The following is a 22,471-nucleotide window of genomic DNA, read 5'->3' as shown; positions in this document are numbered from 1 at the left end:
GCACTTACTGGGTGTGAGTGACCTTGGGCAAGTTATTGAAACTTTCTGTGCCTCAGTTTCTTCATCTGTAAAATGGAGAGAATAGTACCTCCCTCCTAGGGTTGTTTCAAAGATGAATTGATTTAATAATTGCAAAGCACATACGTAGTACTATGTAAGTAAAAAAGTTCAGGGTCCCCTCCACCGGGACTTTCTCAAGCTGGGGAGGGAGAATGGAAGGGAAGTAGAGAACATGTCCCAAAAGCTGCGGACCCTCCAAGCGCTCGCGCATGCTCACTGAATGTGCGGGGGGTACCATTGCCGCCTACAAAGCTTCCCAGCACCCACCTACCCCGGGAAGCGGCTCAGCAAGGGGGAGAACTACGTTACCCACAACGCATCTCGTGGGTCAGCTACGTACCTCGTTTTTAAGACTGACAGTCAGTTCAACCAATCGTACGAGGACTATGCTACCCATAGGGCCTCCCGTGGACCCGCCTCCAAGGCGCCTTCCCATTTTTCCCATTCGCCACAGCTGACTCAAAGGTGCGAGGACTACATTACCCACAATGCTTGCCTTGGGACGCCCACGCGGCCTGGTTCTCAAGCTTCAGGGCGGTTCAGCCAGTGGCCCCGGCGACCGTCCTGGGTCTCTGTTTTGCGGGTTGTGGTCTTCGTTTGTGGCCCGCCAAGCCCACCTCGTCTGCTGTTACGCTCCCGTCCTGGCCTGCCGCCTCGGGCGCGCCCTGAGCCCCTAAGGGTCGCAGCGCTGCGGGTGAGTGCGAGGGAGGGCGCGGGGTCCCGGCTCGAGCTTACATCCCGCTGCCCGCGCCAAAGCCCGGTTTATGCTCGGCCTGGGTCACTGCTCACTGTTCATAGAGAAGAGACCAGACGGAAAAGCAGCCCGGCCAGGGAGTCCTAACCCTCCCAAGACCTTGGAGTTGGAGGATCTTTAGTGACCATTCAGTGGGGTTCGGAGGGGCTTCAGGCTCGCCGAGCCCACAATCAGGGGTCAGACTGGGACAGAATCTGCGTCCTTCTGGGCAAAAGGGCCCCTGGTTCTCACCATATTTCCCCAGGGACCTTGTCCAAAAATGTTTGATATTGAAAACTCAGCATTTCTCCAACTCTGACCGTGTTCCAGGCACTGTGCTAAACAAGCTCTTTCCAAAAATCCCGTTTAGTCCTTTCAGCAGCCTATGTGTAGGTGGTGTTACCATCTCTTCTTTTCAGATAAGAAACTGAGAGCCGGAGAGATTGATTACCTTTCCTGAGAATTAAGGAGTTAGTAGCAAGGTTGACCCACTTAAATCCTTTCCTTTTGCCAATGAGGGCAAGTTGGCCTTGGGGCCAGGGCAGGGGCTTGTGGGTATAGATGCTTATCCAGCCCCAGTGCTTCACCCTAGATGAATTTGTTGTCTTTCCACAGAGCCCTGGAAACATCTCTCCCAGTGTCTGGCCAGAGGTTTAGGGAGAGACAGGTTTAATTCCCAGGCCAGAGAAGGAGCAAGGCCCAGCAGGAGCAATGGCGACCTCTCCCGGCCTCCAGCACCCGCCATCCCTGGAGCAGGACGAGATCCTGATTGTGAAGGTGGAGGAGGACTACTGCTGGGAAGAGGAGCCCTCCCTAGAGGAAGAAGACCCTAGCCCCGAGACCTTCCGCCAGCTTTTCCGGCTTTTCTGCTACCAGGAGGTGGCGGGACCTCGGGAGGCCCTGAGCCGCCTCTGGGAGCTCTGCTGCCGTTGGCTGCGGCCTGAGCTGCGCACCAAGGAGCAGATCCTGGAGCTGCTGGTGCTGGAGCAGTTCCTGACGGTGCTGCCAGGGGAGATCCAGGCCCGGGTGCGGGAGCAGCAGCCAGAGAGCGGTGAGGAGGCCGTGGTCCTCGTGGAAGGGCTGCAGCGGGAGCCCAGGAAACAAAGGCAGCGGGTGAGGTGGGGGGCATTTTGGCCCTGAGGTGAGGAAATGGGGCCCTGCTGCTGAGGTCCACATTTGTATATTCCTTGGGCTCTGGAGCCGTGGCCAGCCTTGGTTATTGGGAGGACCTGGGGCTGCCTGGGCACTGTGAATTGAACAAGGCAACTGCAGAGTGTTTTCAGTCTTGGCCAGTGGGTGTCCATCTGTTGATTAATTACTGTAGCCTCATTAGCCCTTTCTGAGCTATGTGGATTGGTTCATTAACACGATCCCAACACAGCCAGCCATAAGATTTGATGGGAGACTGGACACCTTCCAAGGCAGGCCTTGGGAGTTGAAGAGATCCCCACGGAGGGAGGATCACTGGGAAGAAAGACCAGGGGCTAGCGGGTGCCCTGGTTAGAGTCCCCAGATGTTTCCCGGTCTCTCCAGAGCTGTGTCATACAATACAGTAGCTACCAGCCATGTATGGCTTTTTAAATTAAAATTAAATACAATTAAAAATATAATTTGTATATCGAACTGACTACATTCTAAGGGCTCAGTCATCACACATGCTTAATGGCTACTGTGCTGGACAAGGACAGGGCAGATAAGGGGCACTTCCACCACTCTAGAGCATGCTCCAACTTCTTCTAGTCACATTTGGGGAGTGGGAAGTCCCTTACAAATTTCTTCTGCTTGGGATAGAGTAATTCCTCCTAATTAGATACTTGGCAAATCCTGCAGGTGGCCACACACTGCTGTCGTTTTGCATCTGTGGCCACACACTGCTGTCTTTTTGCATCTGGCAGGACAGACAGAGCCCCCTACACCCCCCTCCCAAAACTGGACCACAAGGTGAGTTGAGTGCAATAAGCAAATCCTGCTGTCATGATGGCCAACAAGAACCTGGGAGCTCTGCTCAGCCCCTCCAGCCTTGGCATTTGGGGTTCCTGACATGACTTCCCTCTGTCACTGTGCACCCCATAACCTCTGGGGACTGTCTCCTCTCAGAGATGTAGAACATTGAGCCTGAGATAGGGTCCCTGGCCTTCACCTTATGGCTCCCTGGGGATGTGTCTTGTACAAAGAACTATTGCAGAGCTCAGTAAACTCAGATCCAAGCACATCTCGTTTACCTTCTCTGGAATTAGGAAACAGATAACTCCAGAGGGCCTGTAGACGATTTCAGAAAACGTAGTAAGTACAATAACTTGAATTTCCAAAACAAGACCTGATTTGGGACCCTTCTAGCTCCGGTCTTTTGGGAGCACCAAGGAAGGAAGGGTGAGAGTGTGACACTGACACTGAAAGAGAATGACGGGGAGAGAGTGCAGAGAGACTGCTGAGTCTCGGGAGTGGAGCAGGCCTCCCTTCCCCCAGGTTGGAAGCCTGACCCTTTCCCAGGTCACATGCCTTCTCCCTGGAGGCTGGATGGATGGAGACGTATGGAGGGCTGCAGGGGCCATTAAACACGACAAGGCAGCCCAGGTGGTGAGGGACAGCCTGGGAACAGGATGGCCTGGGTGCTTGAGACAGGAGGGATTGGGAACCCTGTGGGCTTCCCCCCTTCCTGGGAGCAGTTGGGCAGATCTGTGTCTGTGCGCAGGATCTGGAGGTGCTCCCTGATGATATACTGCCCCATGGGACAGGGGATTGGTTCTTGAAATGCCAGGCAGAGGCCCAGCCAGAGGAGCTATCCCTGGAGAAAGGGGCTCAGTACTTCAGCCAGCAGCTCCCAGCACAGCTGAGCCATGGACCAAAAAGAGGCCCCCAGCTCTGGCCAAATAGGGGTGAGTAGTCACCCATCTCGAGGGAAGAGAAGCCCTGCACTGGGGAAGGGGAAGGCTTGGGAGTTTGGCAGAGGGTCTGGCCTGCATGCCTATGGGGGTGGGCAGGCTCCCAGGTGGGGCTGGGTGTAGGTGGAGAGCAGCTGGACCCGTCCAGCCCTCACTGTCATGCGCATGGGTGGGCAACTCTGCTCTTTCCCCAGGCCCAGTGACCTCCCGGCATCAGGAGACAGCAGCACTGGCCACGTCTTTCCTCTCAGCCTGGTCCCAGGTGAGCGGGCATTCCGACCTGCAGCATCCTCGTGCGTCCCACGCCTTTGATACAAGGACACTTATATTTAGTGGCCTGGGTTTCCAAGGTGGACCTTCACCTCCTCGGAAGTCTCACTTTCTCTCAGAAGCCACCTGAGTATTAGGTGTATTCTGGAGGATTCTGGGGTCCCAACAGTGAGCTAGGGCAGTCCCTTCAAACCCAGATATATGTTAGAATCTCCTGGTATCTGGGTTAAACTAGATTTTTCCAGCAGCCCTAGCCTGGAATCAGCCTCCTTTGCTTGTTTATTTCAATGATAGCTTTATTGAGGTATAATTCACATACCATACAGTTCATCCATTTAAAGTGTACAGCGTTTAGTCTGGTTACAGAGTTCTGCGGTAATCAGTATAGTCAATTTTAGAACATTTTCATCACGTCACCAAAATACCCCACGCCTGTTAGCAGTCACTCCCCATTCCCCCTGCTCAGCCCCCTGGCACCCACCGTCTCTGTGGATTTGCCTCTTCTTAATGCTGTTTGCTTGGGTGTTAATCGTGATCCCAGACCAGTCTGGTGCTAAATTTGGGAACCTCTGGCCTAGAGGCATCACGAAGTGCACATGTCACCCCATTTGGGTCCCAAGGTTGGCTTGAGCTGAGGCAGGGCCTGCTAACTCATATCCCCAAGGAGCATGGGCCCCGGTGGCTGAGATCGCAGTGGATCCAGCTGCTCCATGCAGCACATCTGTCCACACGACCCCTGCCCTGTAGCAGTGGGTCAGAGCTTGGTCGCCACAGTGTCCTCCTGAAGAGCAGGATCCAGCCATGTCTGAGCTGAGCTTGGGAGGAGGGGGTGGGGTAACAGCACATGGAAAGGAGAGGGTGGTTAGGGAAGGATGTTGCGTGAGGTAAGGAGAACCTGCCATGACACGAGTGGAGGGGCCCGGGGAGCCCACCAGTCTGGCCCACCCTGAAGGGGCAGTGGCGTGAGACTGAATGGGCAGCGTTCCAGCAGGTGCCGGTGACTATGGAGGACATGGCCAGTGTACCTGTCCCAGGAGGAGTCGGGGTGCCTGGACCTGACTCAGCAGGACTACAGCTGCAGCGTGCTGCCAGAGTGTGAGGGTAATGTGCGGGGAGACCGTCGTCACACACCGTGCTGTGTCTCTGGCATGGGCCTGGTTCAGGGAGGGGGGCTGCTTCCCTTGGGCTGGCTGTGGGTGTTTGTTGGTCTTTAAGATTCGAGGCCCAGGCCATCTCCCTGCTCAGCACCTTCCCCCACCTACAGGAGCTGGTTCTCAAACTTTAGTGGCCTGAGGAATCACCTGGGAGCATGTTAAAAATAGGAATTCATGGGCCCTGCACCCAGGGGATGGTTCAGTGGGCTTGGGGTGTTCCCTGGCAGGTCTTCTAGGCAGCCTGCTCGGCCACTAGGCCCCCCTGTCTGCCCATGGCCTTGCCTCATCCTGTCCCTTCTCAGCTCATCCTATCACTCTTGACCCCCATTCACTCCCCGAAACATTTTCTGAAGGAATCGAGACCCTGCTTTGTATCAGTTGGTGTTTTCCAGAGAAACAGAACCAGTTGTGTGTGTGAAGAGAGGTTTATTTTCAGGAATTGGCTCTCATAATTGTGGAGGCTGGCACTTCTGAAATCCATACGGGAAGCCAGGTGGCAGGATTTCTAGGCTGCCATCTCGAGGCAGAATTTCTTCTCCAGGAAACCAAGTTTCACTCTTAAGACCTTCAACTGATTTGGTGAGGCCCACCCCGATATGGAGGGTAGTTTGTTCTACTTACAGTCAGCTAATTCTAGATGTTAATCGCATCTGCAAGATAACCTGCACAGCAGCCTCTAGAGTGGTGGCTGACCAGTGACACCATAGCTTGGCCAAGTTGGCTCAGAAAATTAACCATCACACACTTTCTTTTACATCCTCATTTTTTTCAAACTAAAATGGAATGAATGAAGATGAAACCTTCTTACTGCCTCAAATACTGGTTTGCTATCCTCACTGTTGCTGGACCTCTGGGGCCTTCTGTCTGTCTGTCGCCTCCTATGTGTTGTAACTCTTGGCCACTTCATCTCTTTGGTGATGAAACTCTAGACCCCTCAGGGCATTGGGATTTCCCTCCCAGAACCAGGGAGAGCCTTGGGCCCTGTTTCCTCACTTTTTCTCCCTCAGAGGGAACAGAGTCTGCACAGAAGCAGAGCGTCTTCCACCTCTCTTTCGGGGCATCGAGCTTTCCCATGGGTCCTCCTGATGCCCCTTTTCCCTCATGAGAGGACCTTTGCAGTCTGCATTCTGTCCCAGCCACACTCACGTCCTCTCTCCTCTTTTCCCGTGAGCAGGACTCCTCGCTCCCAGGCCCTGTCTGATTGCCCAGCAGGGGCGAGGGGAAGGCCAGCAGGACCCGGCTTGTGCAGCCCTGGGGCCGAGGGGAGTCTCAGGCAGCGCCGGCTCAGGTGAGGGGGTCTGCAAGGAGGAGGCGGAAGTCCAGGTTAGACTCTCCCTCTCCTGAGTTTAGATTTCACTGATTGTGTTCGTGGAGTTCAAGCTCGAGGGCAAGGGCCAGCAGACTTTCTCTGAAGGGGGCCAGGTAGTGTAAGTAGTTCAGGAGTTATGGACCATGTGGTCTCTGTCTAGACTCCTCAGCTCTTCCGTCCTGGCATGAAAGCGACGCGGGCGATACGAACATACTCACGTGGGGCGTATCGGGTGGGCGTGAACTTTCGTTTATAAAGGCTAACCCTGCCTGAAGAAAAGGTGAGGGGAGATGGGAGACTTTAAGAAAAGCTTGGGGCTCGGCCAGAAAGCCCTCAGTATAGAAAGCAAGAGTCGCTCCATATCGGGCTGGGACGGCACCCTGCATGCAGGCACAACAGGGGACCTAGTCCCAAAGGAAGGCTGCGAGGGGAGCCCAGGCCAGGTAGGGGCCGAGGCCGATGCCCCCAAGGGTTGCCCAGCCAGCAGCGCTCACTCTCCTGGGTCTTCACGGGGTTGGGAGGGGTGTGGAGTCGCTCAGTCCTTCTGAGGAACTGCCAGACTCAGGCTTCCTTTTTAAAACTTCTTACCAAAGGCCAGTGCGCTGGTTCCATCATCATCTCTGCTGTACAGACGAGGTGAACGTGAGCTCAAGCCCAGGCTTGGCTTCCTGTAAGAGTGAGTGTGGAGACAGGAGGGGAGACCAGGAGGGCCCGCGCCGGATGTCGGGTGGCCAGTGTCTCAGCAGGGACACTTCCCCGTGCTGGGGGAGTCAGTGTGGGCCCTCCTGTGTAGTCAGTGTGCCTCAGCGTCCTTATGTGTGAATGGACAGTGACAGCACCACCTCACAGGCCATGTGAGGATTAGCCAAGTTGTATGTTCGCAAGTGTCTGGCCATGGTTTTAGTTCCTCAAATCAGGCTCTGACTGACACCTCCCTGCTGGGGGAGTTTGAAGGCATCGCTGTGCATCGCCCTCCATGGCCCATGCCTTCCTTCTTAGCAGAAGCATCCCTTTCCCTTCCGCCTCCCTGTGGAACTCTCAGTGACTGTGCTTTCTCTGTCTCAGAGCTTGCGGTGCGAGTGGAGATCGGAGAGGACGCCGGGGAGGACACGCCGATGAGAATGGGCTGGGGCCAAGCGCTCCCGGGTCATGGTCGGGGTTTGGGGCCCAGCCTGACCAGACCCCAACAGGCTTTGGACAGAGCGGGGCCCCGCGGGGTCCTGAAGCCGCACACGTGTCCCGAGTGCGGCAAGGCCTTCAGTAAGACGTCCCACCTGACCAAGCACCAGCGCACGCACACGGGGGAGCGGCCCTACCAGTGCCAGGTGTGCGGGAAGCGCTTCGGCGACCGCTCCAACTGCAGCACGCACCAGAGGGTGCACACGGGCGAGAAGCCCTATGCCTGCACCGAGTGCGGTAAGCGCTTCAGCCAGAGCTCCAGCCTGGTCATCCACCGCCGGACGCACACCGGGGAGCGGCCGTATGCCTGCGCCGAGTGTGGGAAGCGCTTCAACAACAGCTCGCACTTCAGCGCGCACCGCAGGACGCACACGGGCGAGAAGCCCCACGCGTGCCTGGTCTGCGGCAAGGGCTTCCGCCGGGGCACCGACCTGCGCAAGCACCAGCGCACACACTGCCGGGAGCAGCCCCCGCCCTGAACCCCGGGTCTCCAGGACAGCCCCCCGCCCCTCCCCGGGACCAGGGCCTGCTGTCTCAGGAAGCTACCAGAGTCGTTTCTGTCCCGGAGCCGGCATCTCAGACTCCGTTTGTTCCCATGGGCCAGCGTGAGGACACTCAGTGGGGCATTTGGGGTGCCCAGGCCAAGGGAGGAAGCTGGACACCACAGGTGTGTTCGCGTCTGGGCGGCCAGAGGACCACTCTCTGGGTGGCTTACACCACCGGGAATTTATTCTCTCATGGTTTGGGAGGCCAGAGTCTTAAATCAAGGTGTCTGCAGGGCTGGCTTCTTCTGGAGGCTCTGATGGAGGATTTGTCCCACACCTCTCCTGGCTCCTGGAGGTGCCAGCCATCCTTGGTGCTCCTGGACTTGTGGCACATCACTCCAGCCCTGCTTCTGTCTCCCATGGCCTCTTCCATGTGCGCCTCCGCGTTCGTCTCCTCTCACAAGGACAGTCATTGGATTTAGGGCACCTTTAATCCAGAATGACCTTACTGTAACTAATTACATCTACAAAGACCTTGTTTCCAACTAAGGTCACCTTCTGAGGTTCTGGACATGATTTAGGGAGACACCCTTGTTTCCAACTAAGGTCACCTTCTGAGGTTCTGGACATGATTTAGGGGGACACCCTTCAGCCCCCTTGGGGGAAGGCTTAGTGGCTGCAGTTGCTTGCAGCTTTATGGACCCCAGCCTTCCCTGGGCCATCTCCCACCTTCCCCCACAAGCTTGCCACACTTTCAAAATGTAGCCAGGGTGGGTTTTCTGGTATCACAGTGGTGTTAGTAAGGAGATGGGTGAGTTGTGGGTCACCTTCACAGATCCAGGCTGTTCTGCAGGATGGCTGGCTGGTGTGGGGATGCTTCCCTGAGTTCCCACCTTCCAGCCTCTCCCAGCCCGCCAGGAAGCCCAGGGTTGTGGCCTCACCACTTTAGGGCACTAGGGCTGCCTTTGTTCCAGCCCAAGTGGCCATGTTCCAGGGCAGAGGCTGGCCTGGGTTGCCCCACTTTGTCTTTCTGAGGTGGATGTCCCTCTCTGACCTGTTCACATCCCTAGTCTTGTGAGTGGCCGAGGGGAGCGGTTAGGGTCCTTGTTTGGTTGGGTCATTAGTGAAGTTGTGGGGCAGCTCTGAAATCACTGAGTTCCTTAATATTCCATCCAGGGACTGTTCATCCAATCACTGTATTTTTAGCTTTTCACACAACCCAGGTTCCAGGGTGTGTGACTTGCTCTTTTCTGTTCTCTTAATAAATGACATCAGTTATTCTGGCCCCTGAGCTCTGTCTTGTGTGTTCCCTGGAGAATGGAGTCACCTCGTTTAGGGGTGGATTTTTTCTTCTGGGGTAGCTCGTGGGGTACATAGTACCCAGCCAGAACCAGCCAGGGCAGCGTCACCGACCGCCCATCTCCCCCTCACAGGCTCACTTCTCTCATGTCCAGGCTGATGCTGGAGGTGGCTGCCCTTTGCCTGGCCTGAGAACTGGGCCCATCCCATGCCTGTTCCCTGATTCTCTCTCATGGTCCTTCATGATTCTCTTTTCATGGATGGAAACTGAGGCCCTGAGAACTTGAAGAACCCTGTCCAGGTGGCAGAACCAGCTTTCAGCCCAGGTCTGACCTCCTGCCACCTCATCGTCCCAGCTTGCCTTGACAGACAGTAATTCAGAGAGTTGAACTTGGAACAAAGGCTTCTTCCTGTCACTGTTGGGGAAACTTCGTGAATGAACTTACTGCCATTAAAAGGGGTAGAGATGGGGGGATATGGAAATTTTATAAAATAGCCTTTGCCCCTAACAGCTGGCGGCTGCCGTGGAGGCTGTGTGCCACGTTTAGGCTGCTCTGCCCAGCACCTGAGCCCTGCCAGTGCTGTATGTGCCCTGGAGTGGGGGTGGGGGGGGGCGCCTCTGCAGGTGGGAGGCGGCCTGGGGCCCCCAGGTGATGGTAGTCTGGCCCTGGCCCCTGCAGGAGAGGCCCCTCCCATCCCCCCCAGCCTCTTGTGGCCTTAGTGAAAGTCGTCTCACATCTGACTTACAATGTAAATGCCTTTGGGAGGGGGGCTGCTGGTGAGGCCCCTTGGCCAGATCAAGTGGAGTCTGTGGTCCCAACTTGGCTGCCGGTGGCTGAGGCTGGGCAGAGGCTGGATGGGAAGAGGTCCTTACCCACCCTTAGTGCATGGGAGCTGGCGGTGACTCCAGCTAAACTCTGGAACACGTGCCCAGATGCCAATGACCCTGCAGGCTGCCTGATCCCATGGCCTGGGGGGCCTGAGATGATGGCTCTGCTCTTCCCACAGAGCAGGTGGGGCCAAGGAGGGCTGAGGCTCTGAGATACTGGAAACAAGCTAGAGAGAGAACAGAGGTGCCACAGATCAGGGCTCCAGCCTGTTGAGAGCAGCTGGGCTGAGAACAGCAGTTACAGAAAATTGAGGGCCTTGGGGGTAATACTAGTAATGTTGAGCAAGACAGCAAAGCCTTCTATGGCTCCCAGCTCTTGCTACTTATCCACAAGGGTAGACGCTGCTCCGCTGTCCACAGGGACAGGCTCAGCTGTTAGAACATACACATTCTTCCTACAACTGAACGTCAATCCGCCTTTACTTTGGAAGGACCTGAAACATATATGTGCCTTTGTGTCTTGGTTAAACAAAAGCAAATTTCAGTGGACCCCTTTATCAGAAAGTCCACTTGGTCTCTGTGTGTGCATGCGTGTGTTTGTGGTATTAATTTAGGAACACAAAACAGCAAACATCCAGGACCCAGAAAATCAAGCTAAGGTCTCTTTCAAGACCTGAAATTTGCTAACTATGTTTTACAGTTTAAAAAAAAAAACTTGTATGTTGGAAGTAATAGATGCATATTAAACAGGAAAAAATGCAGAAATGGAAAAAGGTGAAAAAGCCTTGTAGTCCCAGTATCAGCACAAAAGCACTGTCTTCGTGGTGTTTCCTTCTGGTCCCTTTTCAGAGGGTTGGGGCCACTGGGGTTATCATGCTGTGTGTACACATCTGTACTGGCATCTTTGCTCTCAGTGCATGAAAATGTTCTGACTGAATTCTCACAGGGCTGCAGACAGATCCACAGTTGGAAGGTCCCTGTGCTGCAAAGGTACGTTCCAATGGAAATGGGAGAGCGAGGGGGCCACCAGGGCCTCGGGTGTCGATGGAAAATTAGATCGTCTGCTCACCTTCTCACATCCATTACTGGAGGCATCTACAGTTGGCCCAGGGGACGCGCCAGGGCCTCCATGACTGTCCCTGACCCAAGAGGTTCCCCCAGGGCCCCAGGACTTCCTCCTGGGGGTCTGGCTTGGGCGCTCTGCCTCTCTGCCCGGAGTGTTACATGTTGCTTCCCCCCACACCTGAATTCGGCTGTATCCCCAGGGGCCTGAGCCTTCTGGCTGCTGGGACCCTCACCGGCAGGCAGCTCGGGCTGAGCCGTTGCCTTCCGAAATGCCCTGAGCTGCTGGAGAAGCTGACTCTTCCTGGTACAGTCCCTGTGGCACAAGAGAAGCAACGTCCATCAACACCACGTGGAGCCGACCTCCTAATGCGTTGCCACAGAAACGGGACATGAGCAGGGGAAAGCCAGAGTGTGTCCACTGCTCCTGAAGATGCTCAGAGTAAGGACTGTGGCTCCCAGTCCTTGCCGAGTCACAGAGCACGTCAGCGTGTTCTAGGCTTCTGGGAAGAAACCCGTGTGACTGTTCTCAACCCAAAGTTTTCTACCCTCCTTATTCCTGTAATGCCTGGTCACATATCACATTGGAGAAAAGATGCATTAGACTCTGAATGTTCCCAAAGGCTGTGATCCATGGGCTCTGCGGTTCCAAAAATGACAGAGACTGCAGAACACACGACACAGATTCACCCCGTGACCGCGGCGTGGCCATGAAGGACTTGAGCCTTCCCTGAACTGGACGTTTCACTTAATTGACCCAGGCCTTTCGTTTCTGGCTAACAAGCATCGCTTGTTCCACCCCTGTACTTTCTCTCCACTTCCATTCCCATCGCTAGTAGGGGGCAAATCAATTTGAGAGCAGTTTTTCAGGAAGAAAATGCAGTTATCCCTTCTCGAGAGTGAGCTAAGGCATCCCTGGGGCTGTCTGGAGGACAGCAAGCCAGGCCAGACGATGCTGGGCTACCCTCCCCACCGCCCAGAGCCCCCCCCCGCCCCCACACCCCCTCCTGTGCTGGCCCTTTGGGTGCAGGACACAGAGCTGAAAGCACCAGAATTAGCTGTGCCAGGCGGGTGCTTGCTGCTGAGGCAGAGGGGAGCATCCCCAGGCGGCGGGAGCCCCCTTGTGTTTACCGTAGCCTGGCCGGGCCCCGCTGGTCTCTCAGAGCTGCTGTCTCCTCTTCTCCCTCCTCCTCACTGTCAGAGGAGCTGGAGATGCAGCTGGAGCTGCAGCTGGAGTGGGAGCTGGAGCTGAGGGAGAGAAAAGGGGGTTGCCTGGACATGCCCCAGGCCACCCCCAGACTTGGAGTGCCCAGGCCTCCCTGGTGACCCAAGGCAGGAAGATGGGCCAGGCAGGCAAACCAAAGCCCAGACAGCTGAAACCAAAGGGCCACTGGGCTTCCTGCAGGTGGTGGAGGGGCACAGCCAGGGCCAAGGACCCCAGCCTAGGTTATGTCTGCTTAGGGCTCTGCCTGGAATAATTTCCCTTTGTTCCAGCTCCTCCCTCGCTGTGGGGAGGGCCTGCTGCTGCAACCCAGTGGGACTGTGGGCCAGGCTCAGTTCCCAGCTAAAGACACTTCTCAAGTGGGCAGTGCTCCCAGGACCTGCCTGCCAACATGGCAATGCGAAGCAGCGGGTTTGCTGCGAGGCTGTCACCGCTCACAGCCTTTGTGCTCCTACCTTCCCGAGGACCCCTGGGCTGATGGCTTCGTCAGCCGCAGATCCATGAAGACGGTGGGAGGCTCTGCTGGGCTCCTTAGCCGCATGTCTTCCGCCAGCCTCGGGCCCAAATCAGCGTGGATGCCCAGCCCCTTAGAAGCACTTCTGGGATGAGAGGAACAGGGGGCAGAAGTCACTTGCCAGTGATCACCCTGTGACCTGTGCTGGGCATGGCTGCCACTGGCTGGGCGCCCCTGTGCAGGACTCTGAGGCAGGTCCTGAGGTTTAGGGCCAGGACTGCCCAGTAGAACTTTCATGATGATCAGACGTTCTGTATCTGCACTTTGCAGTATGGTAGACACTTGCCATAAGTAGCCATTTACATTTACATTTCAGCTAATTAAAGTTAACTTAGAAATTTAGTTTGTCAGCTGTACCAGCCACATGTGGCCAGTGGCTGCTGACCAGACAGTGCAGGCCTAGGCCTTTGTACTGGACACTTGGATTGTCAGGGACAGAAGCCTGCTCCAACTAGCTCAGGCAAGGGGCTTACTGGCTTTCAGATTCCTCAAAAGAGTGGGACATCCAGAGTGTGAGAAGAGCAGGCGTATAGCTGGGCCTTAAGGGACCCCAGGGCCCTGTCCCCACCTCTGCCCTTCCTGCCCCCCAGCTTCAGCCTTTCTCACCATAGAAGGCCTGGCTGGGGTCGGATGCTCAGAGCTGGCCCGATCAGTGGTGGCTGGAGAGGCAGGGCCCTACTCCGGGGAGGCTGTGTGGATGGTGAAGGGAGGGTTCCCATGGGGTGGGGAAAGAGCAGGTGCTTTGGGGCTTGAGTCCCAGCTCTGCCAATTATGTCCTAGGCAAGTCAACTTCTCTGAGTCTCAGTTTCCCCATCTATAAAATGGGGGTAAAAGGAGAACCTACCTGATCACATTCTTGAGATGAAAGAAACACACACCAAGTGCCCCGCCCACAGTCAGCCCAGTAAATGCTGAGAGAAGCCAGTTCTAGAGAGGACAGGGGCTGTGGCTGGCAAGAAGTCCCACCTGCTTCCAGCCTCCTCCTGCTTGCTGTCCTGGGGCGTATCAGCAGGCGCCCTCCGGGCAGAGGAAGAGGCTCTGGACTGCGTGGCACACAGGAGGCCGAGCTGTTCCATGAGCCTGTCCTGGGTGCTCGGCTCGGTGTGGTCTGTGGGGAGGGAAGACGCTGCTTAGTGGGGACACAGCCCCCCTTTGACTCACAACAGCCTGAGCTTCAGGAGCCCTCACGGATGAGCCGGGCTTATGCACGAAGAAGTGCCGGGGGGCAGCCCTAGGCCCACCCAACCCTCAGCTGCTCATAGCCTTTGTGAGCCCCGCAGGGCGAGGGGCGCAGTGTCTTCACGAGCAGGGAGCTGGGTGTGAACCCTGGGAAGGAGGAGGCACCTCCTGTTAACAGTGTAGCCCACTTCCCCTCTGCGGTCCCACGTGTCAGAGGGAAGCATCATTAATAGTCCTGTGTGTTTGCTTCTTAAAAAATGCAATAGGATCATCTATAGATTTTTTTTCACCAAGTATATTTTACATCTTTCTGTGTTGAGATATATAGACTAGATGGATGGATAGGTTCGCCTCACTGAGCTGCAGAGAATTGTGGGTGACTGATTAGCTAGACTCCTGTTGAATCCTGCATTCGGGCTGTTTCTACTTTTTCACAGTTATAAACAGTGCTGCAGTCAACATCCTTGACCCACTTGGGTGAGGGTGTGTTTAGGACAGCCTTTTCAAATCTGATCGAAGGCTTATTATGTGCCTTTAAGTGGAGAACAGATCTGCCACATTTCCTGCCAAAAAAGGGGTGCCGACTCCAGTCCCCCAGACCTGCCCCACCTTGCAGGAGGGTGAGTTTCTCAATATCCTGCTCTCAAGGGTTAGATTACAAACAAAACCCCATTTAGGGGTTTGGGTATAGCTCAAATGGTAGAGCATATGCTTAGCATGCATGAGGTCCTGAATTCAACCCCCAGTACCTCCTCTAAATAAATAAATAAATAAGTAAACCTAATTACCTCCCCCCAAAAATAAAAACAATTTTTTAAATTAAAACAGCACCAGGGGCTGTCAGCCACAAAGGAGCCTTTGCTCTGGAACTGGAGGCCAGAACCCCTACATTTCCTTTGCCTCAGACCTGCCTCCACTTGCCTTTTGTGGGCCAGAGGGCTGGGAGGGGACTGGGAACTTTATTTTACAAAACTGCTCAGAGCCAGGAAGGCCACACGTGCAGTGTGGAATCCCATCCCTGTCTTCCTCTGGTAAATGAGGAGGCAGTGGAAGTAGGATTGTGTTTAGGATCTGGCTGAAGGGGCGCAGAATTCAGGGTCACTCTGCTTCCAGAGAGAAAGAGGAAGGTCTGAGGAGGTGGGGAGGGGGGAAGTGCCCTGGGTTGAGGGCAGGGACTGTGTCTGAAAGGCCTCTCATATCCCCAAGGCCCGGCCCATCCTGGGATGGAGCAGGCAGTCATGTGTTTAATGGATGGGTGAGTGAGTGAATGGATGGCTGAGTGAGTGAATGAATTAATGAAGTCTTGGAAGCACTGGCAACTGGGTGTGCAGGGCAGTGAGGGCCCAGCAGCTGAAAGGACATGGCGAGCGGCAGGGCCGCCCGTGCCCAGCCCACAACCTGATTTTATTAGGATGCTCTAGAAGGAGTTGCTGTGGGGGATGCACTTGGGCCCCCAGCGTTCAAGGTCAGACCTTGGCCCTGGCAGTGGTTGGCTGCCCACCACGCGGCTCCAGGTGCACCGTCTCCCTGGTCGTCCTCTCGCCCTGTCAGACTCTGAAGGACCTGATCCAAATCCCACTCTTCAAGTTGCTGAAATAAGTAAGGTGGTGATTAGAGGCTGCCGCAGGGCTCCGGGGGAATGAGCACCTGATTTCACAGCTGCTGTGACCCCCACGGCCCCCGGAAGCCATCTTGGGGTGTCCTGGGCAGAGACCAGGGCTGAGAGCAGGTGACCGGCTCACTCACCCCAACCCCAAGGGTTGCAGAGAACCCCCTCGCCCTCCTTCAGGGCAGGCAGGTCTTACTTTTCTCGCCCCCCACTTCCTATGCCTTTTTTGGGCAATACTTTTCTTTCTCGCACAAAGGCATTGTTTGACTTGGATGAAACCCAGTGTCATTTTAAAACTATTTAGGTTCATACAGGTTTAAAACATTGGGAGGTTAAAATGTTTTGCTTTTTGAAGAAACAGATGGTTCAAGGCAGGTAGGTGCTGGGCTGGAGGCCTTGGAAGAGGGTGCTGGGGGGCAGTGGTGTGATGAGACGGGGAGGACGTCAAACAGGAATTAATGTGTCTTCTGTGTGGCCTTGCAGCTCTTTGTAGCCCACAGGGGTGGGAAAATAAAAGGGTTCAGGAAAAAAATGGAGTTGATAGAATGGAATTGGTGAAAATGATCTCCACGTCCACCTTGATGTCAGTTTTCTCTAAGTGGTTAAAAGAATTGTCAAGATTTATAAATAAGGCCAAAAAGAGAATTTTGTGACATTCCAACGTCATGCAGGAGCATCTTCTAGGGAAAGGCTGGTTTGCGTGGTGGACTGGGGCTCACTTAGTTTACAATTTTGTACAACTGACAAGTGTGACAGCTTTCTTTTCCATCCAGTAGAGCAGATAACCCCAAAGGCACCAGTTCAGTTGCCCTGGAGGCTATGACTGATTTGTACTTAGCGGAGCAATTTAATTTCTGCATTCCTTTCCTCTACTCCCCCTGACCCATTTTACAAAATCCCAGCTTCTCTAATCTCTTTAAATCAGCTTTGTCATCCTGCTGGTTCTCTTGTTAATGAGCTAAGTATATACAACGTTCACAGGGGTTCACGATTTGTATGAGAATGAGAACTTGAATGTTTGGAAAACTATGCTTTGTCAAAGTCTGTTGTCTATTTCACGTGTCTTTATGATCAGGCTTGGGATTCGGTTTTATTGTTTGTTTGTTTTCTGTTTTTAAAGAAGGCTGGGGTCTCCTTGCTCTTACTCATTCTCTTTCACTCTACTTGAGGATGGTCTGTCTGCTGGGACAACACACCCCTGAGACTGGTAGCACTGCCTGCCTAATGGTGGATCCAGTGCCACAGGCCCAGGTCATTGCTATAGACTGAATGTCTGTGTCCCTCCAACATTCATGTGTTGAGATCCTAATCCTCAATGTGATGGTGTTTGGAGTTGGGGTCATTGGGAGGTGATTAGGTCATGAGGGTGGAGACCTCAGGAATGGGATTAGTGCCCTTACAAAGAGACCCCAGGGAGCTCCCTCACTGCTTCCAGATGAATCAGGGAGCATGCTCTCACCAGACATCGAATGGGATGGAGCCTTGATTTTGGACTTCCAGTCTCCAGACTGTAAGAAATGAACTTTTGTTGTTTAAGCCCCCAGTCTATGAGATTGTGTTATTGCAGCCCAAGGAAACTGACAGGCACAGTGGGCTGGCCCTCAAGTTGGCCCGGGGAGGACCCACGCCCCAAGGAAGCCTGGGCTGAGGGGACGCCTACCTGGAGGGAGAGCACCGGCAGTCCCTCCCGGGGCTGCTCTGGTGGCATCTCCTTCACTTGAGTCAGGTCACAGCAGGCTGGGTCCCAGGCATCCCAGGTGACTTTGTGAAGTATGTCTTTCTCCATCATCTTCCTTCTCTCCCTCCGGAGGGCTCTGCGGCTGTCAGAGTCGGAGCCTTCCTGGGCCAGTGAGGCAGCGCCTAGGGGCTCCATCTGCAGGCCTGCTTCCTGGGTAGAGAGGGTGGACTTTCCCTGTGGCCACCAGGGATTCTGCAATCCGTGGGTCTCCGCAGGCATCCTGAGAAGAGAGTGCAAAGGCCCAACACAGGCCCTTCCTTCCAGGGAGGCTGAATCCTGGGTCCCTGTGGTCCACTCCCTCCAGGCATCTGGGGTGGGTCCCACAGGCCACACAGCTGGCTAGGGAGAAAACAGGCATTCTCTGTTAGCAGCCTCAAAACATACCACAGGGAGTCGTCGTGGCGATAGAAAATGTATAGAACATAAAAATCTGCCATGTTAACCATTTCCTTTTTTTGGACCTCATGCATGTTAACCATGTGCTCTACCACCGAGCTACACCCTCCCCCCAATCATTTTTAAATGTATAGTTCAGAAGTATTAAGTACATTCATTGAGTTTTGCAACCATCACCACTATTTCCAAAGTTTTTTCATCCCCCTAAATGGAAACCCTCCCCCAGCCCCTGGTAAACTCTCATCTACTTTTTGTCTTTATAGACTTTCCTGTTCTAAATATTTCACTGGAATGGAGTCGCACAATATTTGTCCTTCTGTGTCCTTCACTTAGCTTAATGTTTCTAAGTCACCCACATTGCAGGATGTATCAGAACTTCGTTCCTTTTCATGGGTGAATAATATTGTGTTGTATGGTTGGACCTCATTCTGTTTATCCATTTTGTCTGTTGATGGACACTTGGGTTGTTCCTGCCTTTTGGCTGTTGTGAACAGGTACACAGCTGTTAGAGGTGGGCAAGATGACCTCAGGCCTTTTGTCTCCAGAGCGAGCCCACGGCCTCAACTCCTGTGAGCTGATACAGACTTTCCCATCCCAAGATAAAAAACAATCGTCCAGAAGAGTTATCAAGGTAATTGTGGAAATGAAGAAAACACAAAATAAAGTGACGTGGACATGGTTCCAACTGAACTAACCAGGGGTCTTGGCAGTCCTGGAAATTGTTTGGGGTTATTTCAGATATGTTTCTAGGCATGGCTGAGGGAGTGGGTGACTTCTGTTATGGTGCTGGAAGGGGACACACCCTGGCTTTGTAAGATGACCATGTGTCAGTGCTTGTGCTCAGAACTGGAGAATCTCCACCTATACCCACTCTGTCCAAACTCCAAACTCTAGCATGGCTTCTACCAGCATAAGGCTAGGATGACCCCAGCCCCCCATTAAAATGCCTGCCTGGGGATGTACTCAGTGCTGCCAGGAGGATTTACTATTTCTTCTAGCCAATACCTGATGCTAGGTCCCTGACCTCCCTCTCTTGGAGCATTTACTAAAAAGGGCTTATAACTGTGAATATATGTCTCTTACAACCCAGAAGTATCTCTCACGGACCTGAGAGTCATTCTCTAGAAATGTACAAATCAGGAAGGACAAGGCCTCTGTCTCCGTTCTCCGTGGGAGGATAGGCTCCTGACTTCCACACCTGCCAGCCAGCAGACACACCTGGTCTAATCGCCTCTTCACTGCCCAGCTCTTTGTGATTTTTCACTTTTCTGACTCTTCCGAGCTCCCTCCCTCATTCTCCCTTGGAAACACCCAGTTGCCTCTGCACAGATCAGTTGGAGCTCAGCTGTTTTCCTGCTGTCAGTAGTTACAGAATAAAATCTCCTTCCACCACTTTAACTAACGTCAGCCTATGTATCTTTGGCAGCCCTGCCGCCCATTCCCCTGGTCACTGAGTGATAGCTAGTCCTAACAGTTATAACTGAGCTAGGCTCCCCTGGACAGGCCTGATGGGTTGGGGGCCTGCCCAGTGATAAAAGCCCATTGATGGATCCTATTCATCAAGGCAGCAGTTAATTTTAAGCATTAAGCCATAAATTTTCAGCAGGAGTTCTTGGTCTTACCTGGGGCCCTGGGAAAGAGGGAGACAAGATAGAAAATTCGCTCTGACATTTGGCAACGGTTGCAGCTACGATACTTAATTACAGAGCGTGCTGTGGCATTTTTTAGTTTCCTGTGTTCATCTCACCTCCCCAGCCAGGGGTACCTCTTACCTCTGAATCCCCTCTGTTGCCCTTATTCAATCAACAAATGTTTAGGGAGCGCAGGATTTTGTGAGGTGCCAGATGACGCTGAAGCCAGCTGGGTTAAGGGAGGCATTTATGACAGTAAATTGTGACAATGGTTCAGATAGCTCAGGTAGAAAATGGGTCGGCTGGGAGGTGGGTGTATGTGTGTTGAGGGGTTGAGGGGAAGAGCAGGGGGCAAAATCAGATAGAAAATAAAGTCCCACCCCCAGTCCTAAGTATGCTGGGCTCCTGGGGGTGTGATGTACACAAAGCTGTTAGATGTTTGGTGGCTGAACTCCTTGGCTGTACTTGGAGAAAGGCCCGGGCGTGTAGAGACGCTAGACCAGGGCCTTTAACCTTAGACCCACATTGCTGTTAGAGTCCAGTGAGGGCCATGGACACCCACACCCACACCCTATTCTGCTGGAAGGGTCCCAGCTTCGTGGATCCCCACAGCTGGCATCCTACAGACCTCAGGAGGAGACCCTGAGGTAGTGACCAAGGCCCCTGCAGAGTCTTCAGCCAGTTCCTCTGACAAATCTGGAATCAGAGCAGTTTGATTTCTCTGGAAGATGAACAGCTCCTCTTCCTCACAGTCTGACTGTGGACAAATGAGAGGGCTGTGGATTATACAGCAGCAGGCAGGCAGGAGGGCCTCAGCTTCCACCTGTCCTAACCCTGCCCCACCCCATCCAGTCCTGCTGTTTCTCTGGGGAGCCGTCTGTGGAGATCAGTTCTCTCCCAAAGGGCCTTGCCATGGTGGTCCCTGTTGCTGACTTAGAAGTGGGCTTGCAGCACCACCTGGTGGAGGTGAAATCCAGGACTCCTGGTTCTACAAGTACCTGCCACCCCTAAGACCTTGCATACGCCTGGAACTGAATGAACAGGGCAGTGAGGTGGCAGCTGAAAGAGCAGAGTGTGGTCCTCCACTCCTCTGTGACAGGGAGCCATGGTACTTCACTTACGTGACACTGACCTGATAAGTGCTAAAGTTGTTCTTGGTCAGCATCATGTTTGTCATGGGAGGAAAGTGCACTGGGGGTCCAGGAAGATGTCAGAAGAAAGCACTTGCTTACCAAGGAAGAATCCGAGTCCAGGGTTGGGAGCTGCTCCCTAATGGCCTCCATGATGGCGTCCCAGGGAAAGGACAGTGACGGCCCCACATCTTTGTCTTGGGATGTCATGGGGGTTGGGGCTGAAGGGATGCTTCTCAGCGCACCATCATCCAAGGAGCCTTGCAGAGGATATGGAATGAGTGGGGCTCCCCTCACTCAAGAACTCAGGGGGCTGCCTTTTCAAAGCATATACCACCCCTTGGGGAATGAAAACAGATTGGCAGACCTCCCATTCCATTTTCCTTCTGGTCTGCAGGTTCCTGTTACTGAGTGCCAGGAAGTGCCATGCATTTTGTGTGTGTGTGTGTGTGTGTGTGTAGTGCAGTATGGAGCCTGCAGATGTATGTATATAATGATATATTAATATATAGATGCATGTACTGATATATAATGATATATGTACTTGATATGTAGGTATATATATATGATACATAGAATGATACACATATATGATATATACAGATACCTACAAACTGTATATATATATCCCATAAAACATAGATACTATTATTATCTACATTTTATAGGCTCAGAGAGGTTATACCATTAGTAAAGGTAAAGACAGAATTTGTATCAAAGTCAGAGGGGATTTCAAGCCCGACTACCCTCTACTGCCCCCTTACAAAAGGAAAAGACTAGAGACATTTGGAGTCCCCAGGAAACTTTTTTGGCGTTAACACTCAGATTAACCCGTTATACCCAGGCACTTAACCAACACCCCCCACCTTTAATCCCAGAGTCTAACAGGAGAAAGGCCAGTCCCTCAGGGGTCAAGGGGGCTTAGAAATGTGGGGTGATGGTGCTTCAGAGCACTTGTAGCCTGAGAGGACTCTGTAACAATAAAATGAGAAAAGAACACTCCTACCCCAGCCTGGCCCCTACCAGGGAAGCAGCAGGAGAAGTGAGTGGGGGTTTCTTGTTTTTTCTGTGCTTACAGGAGCAGGGGCAGGAGCTTGGTTCACCATGACCTGGGAACGGCATGATGTGGACACATCTGGTATATATATCAGGGGTGTTCTCTGGCTGCAGGGCAGATCAGAGGGCAACAAAATCACTCGGATGAAGTGGACTGCCAGAGACTGATAAATTCTTCAGGAGGACAATGCAATAAGGGAGGAAAAGGCATTACAGGCTGCGGGAAGATCATCTAAGAACTCAGAGGAGTGAAAATTGCCCAGTATGTTTGGAGAAGATTTCAGTTGTTGGAATATGCGGTGCCAACGGACCAGGCCGTGAAGGGTCCTCAGGAGCTCCTTCACCCAGCAGACAAGGGGTACATCCTGCCAGGTTGAGGAGCTCCGCTCACCCAGCCAAAGGGCAGCCCCAGTCCCTCCGAATCCTGACTCCGCCTCCACGTCCGTTTCTGGGCTGCAGACCGTTAGCCCCGCCCTGGCCCCGCCTACCGCCGGGTTGTTATAACAACTAGACGCCAACTTCCTCCCGGGTCAGGCTTTTAAATTCTAAAGCTCGGAAACACGAAAGCTCATCGCGAGTCCTCCCACCGACCCCCAGCCCGTTTCTCTGCTGCCCCGTCCAATTCCCAACGTTTATCTCTGCAGCTGCGGCAGGCCCGAGGCCACTCACCTCCGGCCTCAGCCTCCCCTCCCCGCGCGGTCCCGACAGGGCTATAAACAGCCTCCGCAATTACT

The 22,471-nt window shown here is 53.7% G+C and overlaps 2 protein-coding genes across 6 annotated transcripts; one reads left to right on the top strand and one right to left on the bottom strand.

Annotated features, from left to right (window-relative positions):
* Nucleotides 1-556: 556 nt before the first annotated feature.
* On the top strand, nucleotides 557-9,357 carry ZNF500 (zinc finger protein 500). Its single transcript, XM_032461060.1, is given in 8 exon segments — nucleotides 557-754; nucleotides 1,409-1,906; nucleotides 3,486-3,669; nucleotides 3,870-3,937; nucleotides 4,937-4,963; nucleotides 4,965-5,156; nucleotides 6,450-6,521; nucleotides 7,245-9,357. Coding segments are annotated over 7 exon segments (1,767 nt in total). The 5' UTR covers nucleotides 557-754; nucleotides 1,409-1,504; the 3' UTR covers nucleotides 8,067-9,357.
* C18H16orf71 (chromosome 18 C16orf71 homolog) lies at nucleotides 8,326-22,398 on the bottom strand. Of its 5 annotated transcripts, XM_032461102.1 has the most exons (11): nucleotides 21,758-22,398; nucleotides 20,784-20,941; nucleotides 20,180-20,308; nucleotides 17,447-17,863; nucleotides 15,650-15,767; nucleotides 13,965-14,106; nucleotides 12,940-13,083; nucleotides 12,394-12,510; nucleotides 11,499-11,578; nucleotides 10,250-10,427; nucleotides 8,430-8,559 (listed from the first exon to the last, which is right to left on the bottom strand). In XM_032461102.1, exons 1-10 carry the CDS (start codon nucleotides 21,801-21,803, stop codon nucleotides 10,282-10,284), a joined length of 1,497 nt encoding a protein of 498 aa, XP_032316993.1. In that variant the 5' UTR covers nucleotides 21,804-22,398; the 3' UTR covers nucleotides 8,430-8,559; nucleotides 10,250-10,281. The 5 variants fall into 5 exon arrangements, with proteins under 5 accessions (XP_032316991.1, XP_032316995.1, XP_032316993.1 ...); XM_032461100.1 differs by lacking the exon at nucleotides 10,250-10,427 and having other exon boundaries at nucleotides 8,326-8,559; nucleotides 21,758-22,394; XM_032461103.1 differs by lacking the exon at nucleotides 11,499-11,578 and having other exon boundaries at nucleotides 21,758-22,397.
* Between the last annotated feature and the right edge of the window lie 73 nt (nucleotides 22,399-22,471).

The sequence above is a fragment of the Camelus ferus genome, chromosome 18, assembly GCF_009834535.1.
Source record: "Camelus ferus isolate YT-003-E chromosome 18, BCGSAC_Cfer_1.0, whole genome shotgun sequence".
Taxonomy (NCBI): Eukaryota; Metazoa; Chordata; class Mammalia; order Artiodactyla; family Camelidae; genus Camelus; species Camelus ferus.
This window is presented reverse-complemented; position numbering and strand designations above follow the sequence as displayed.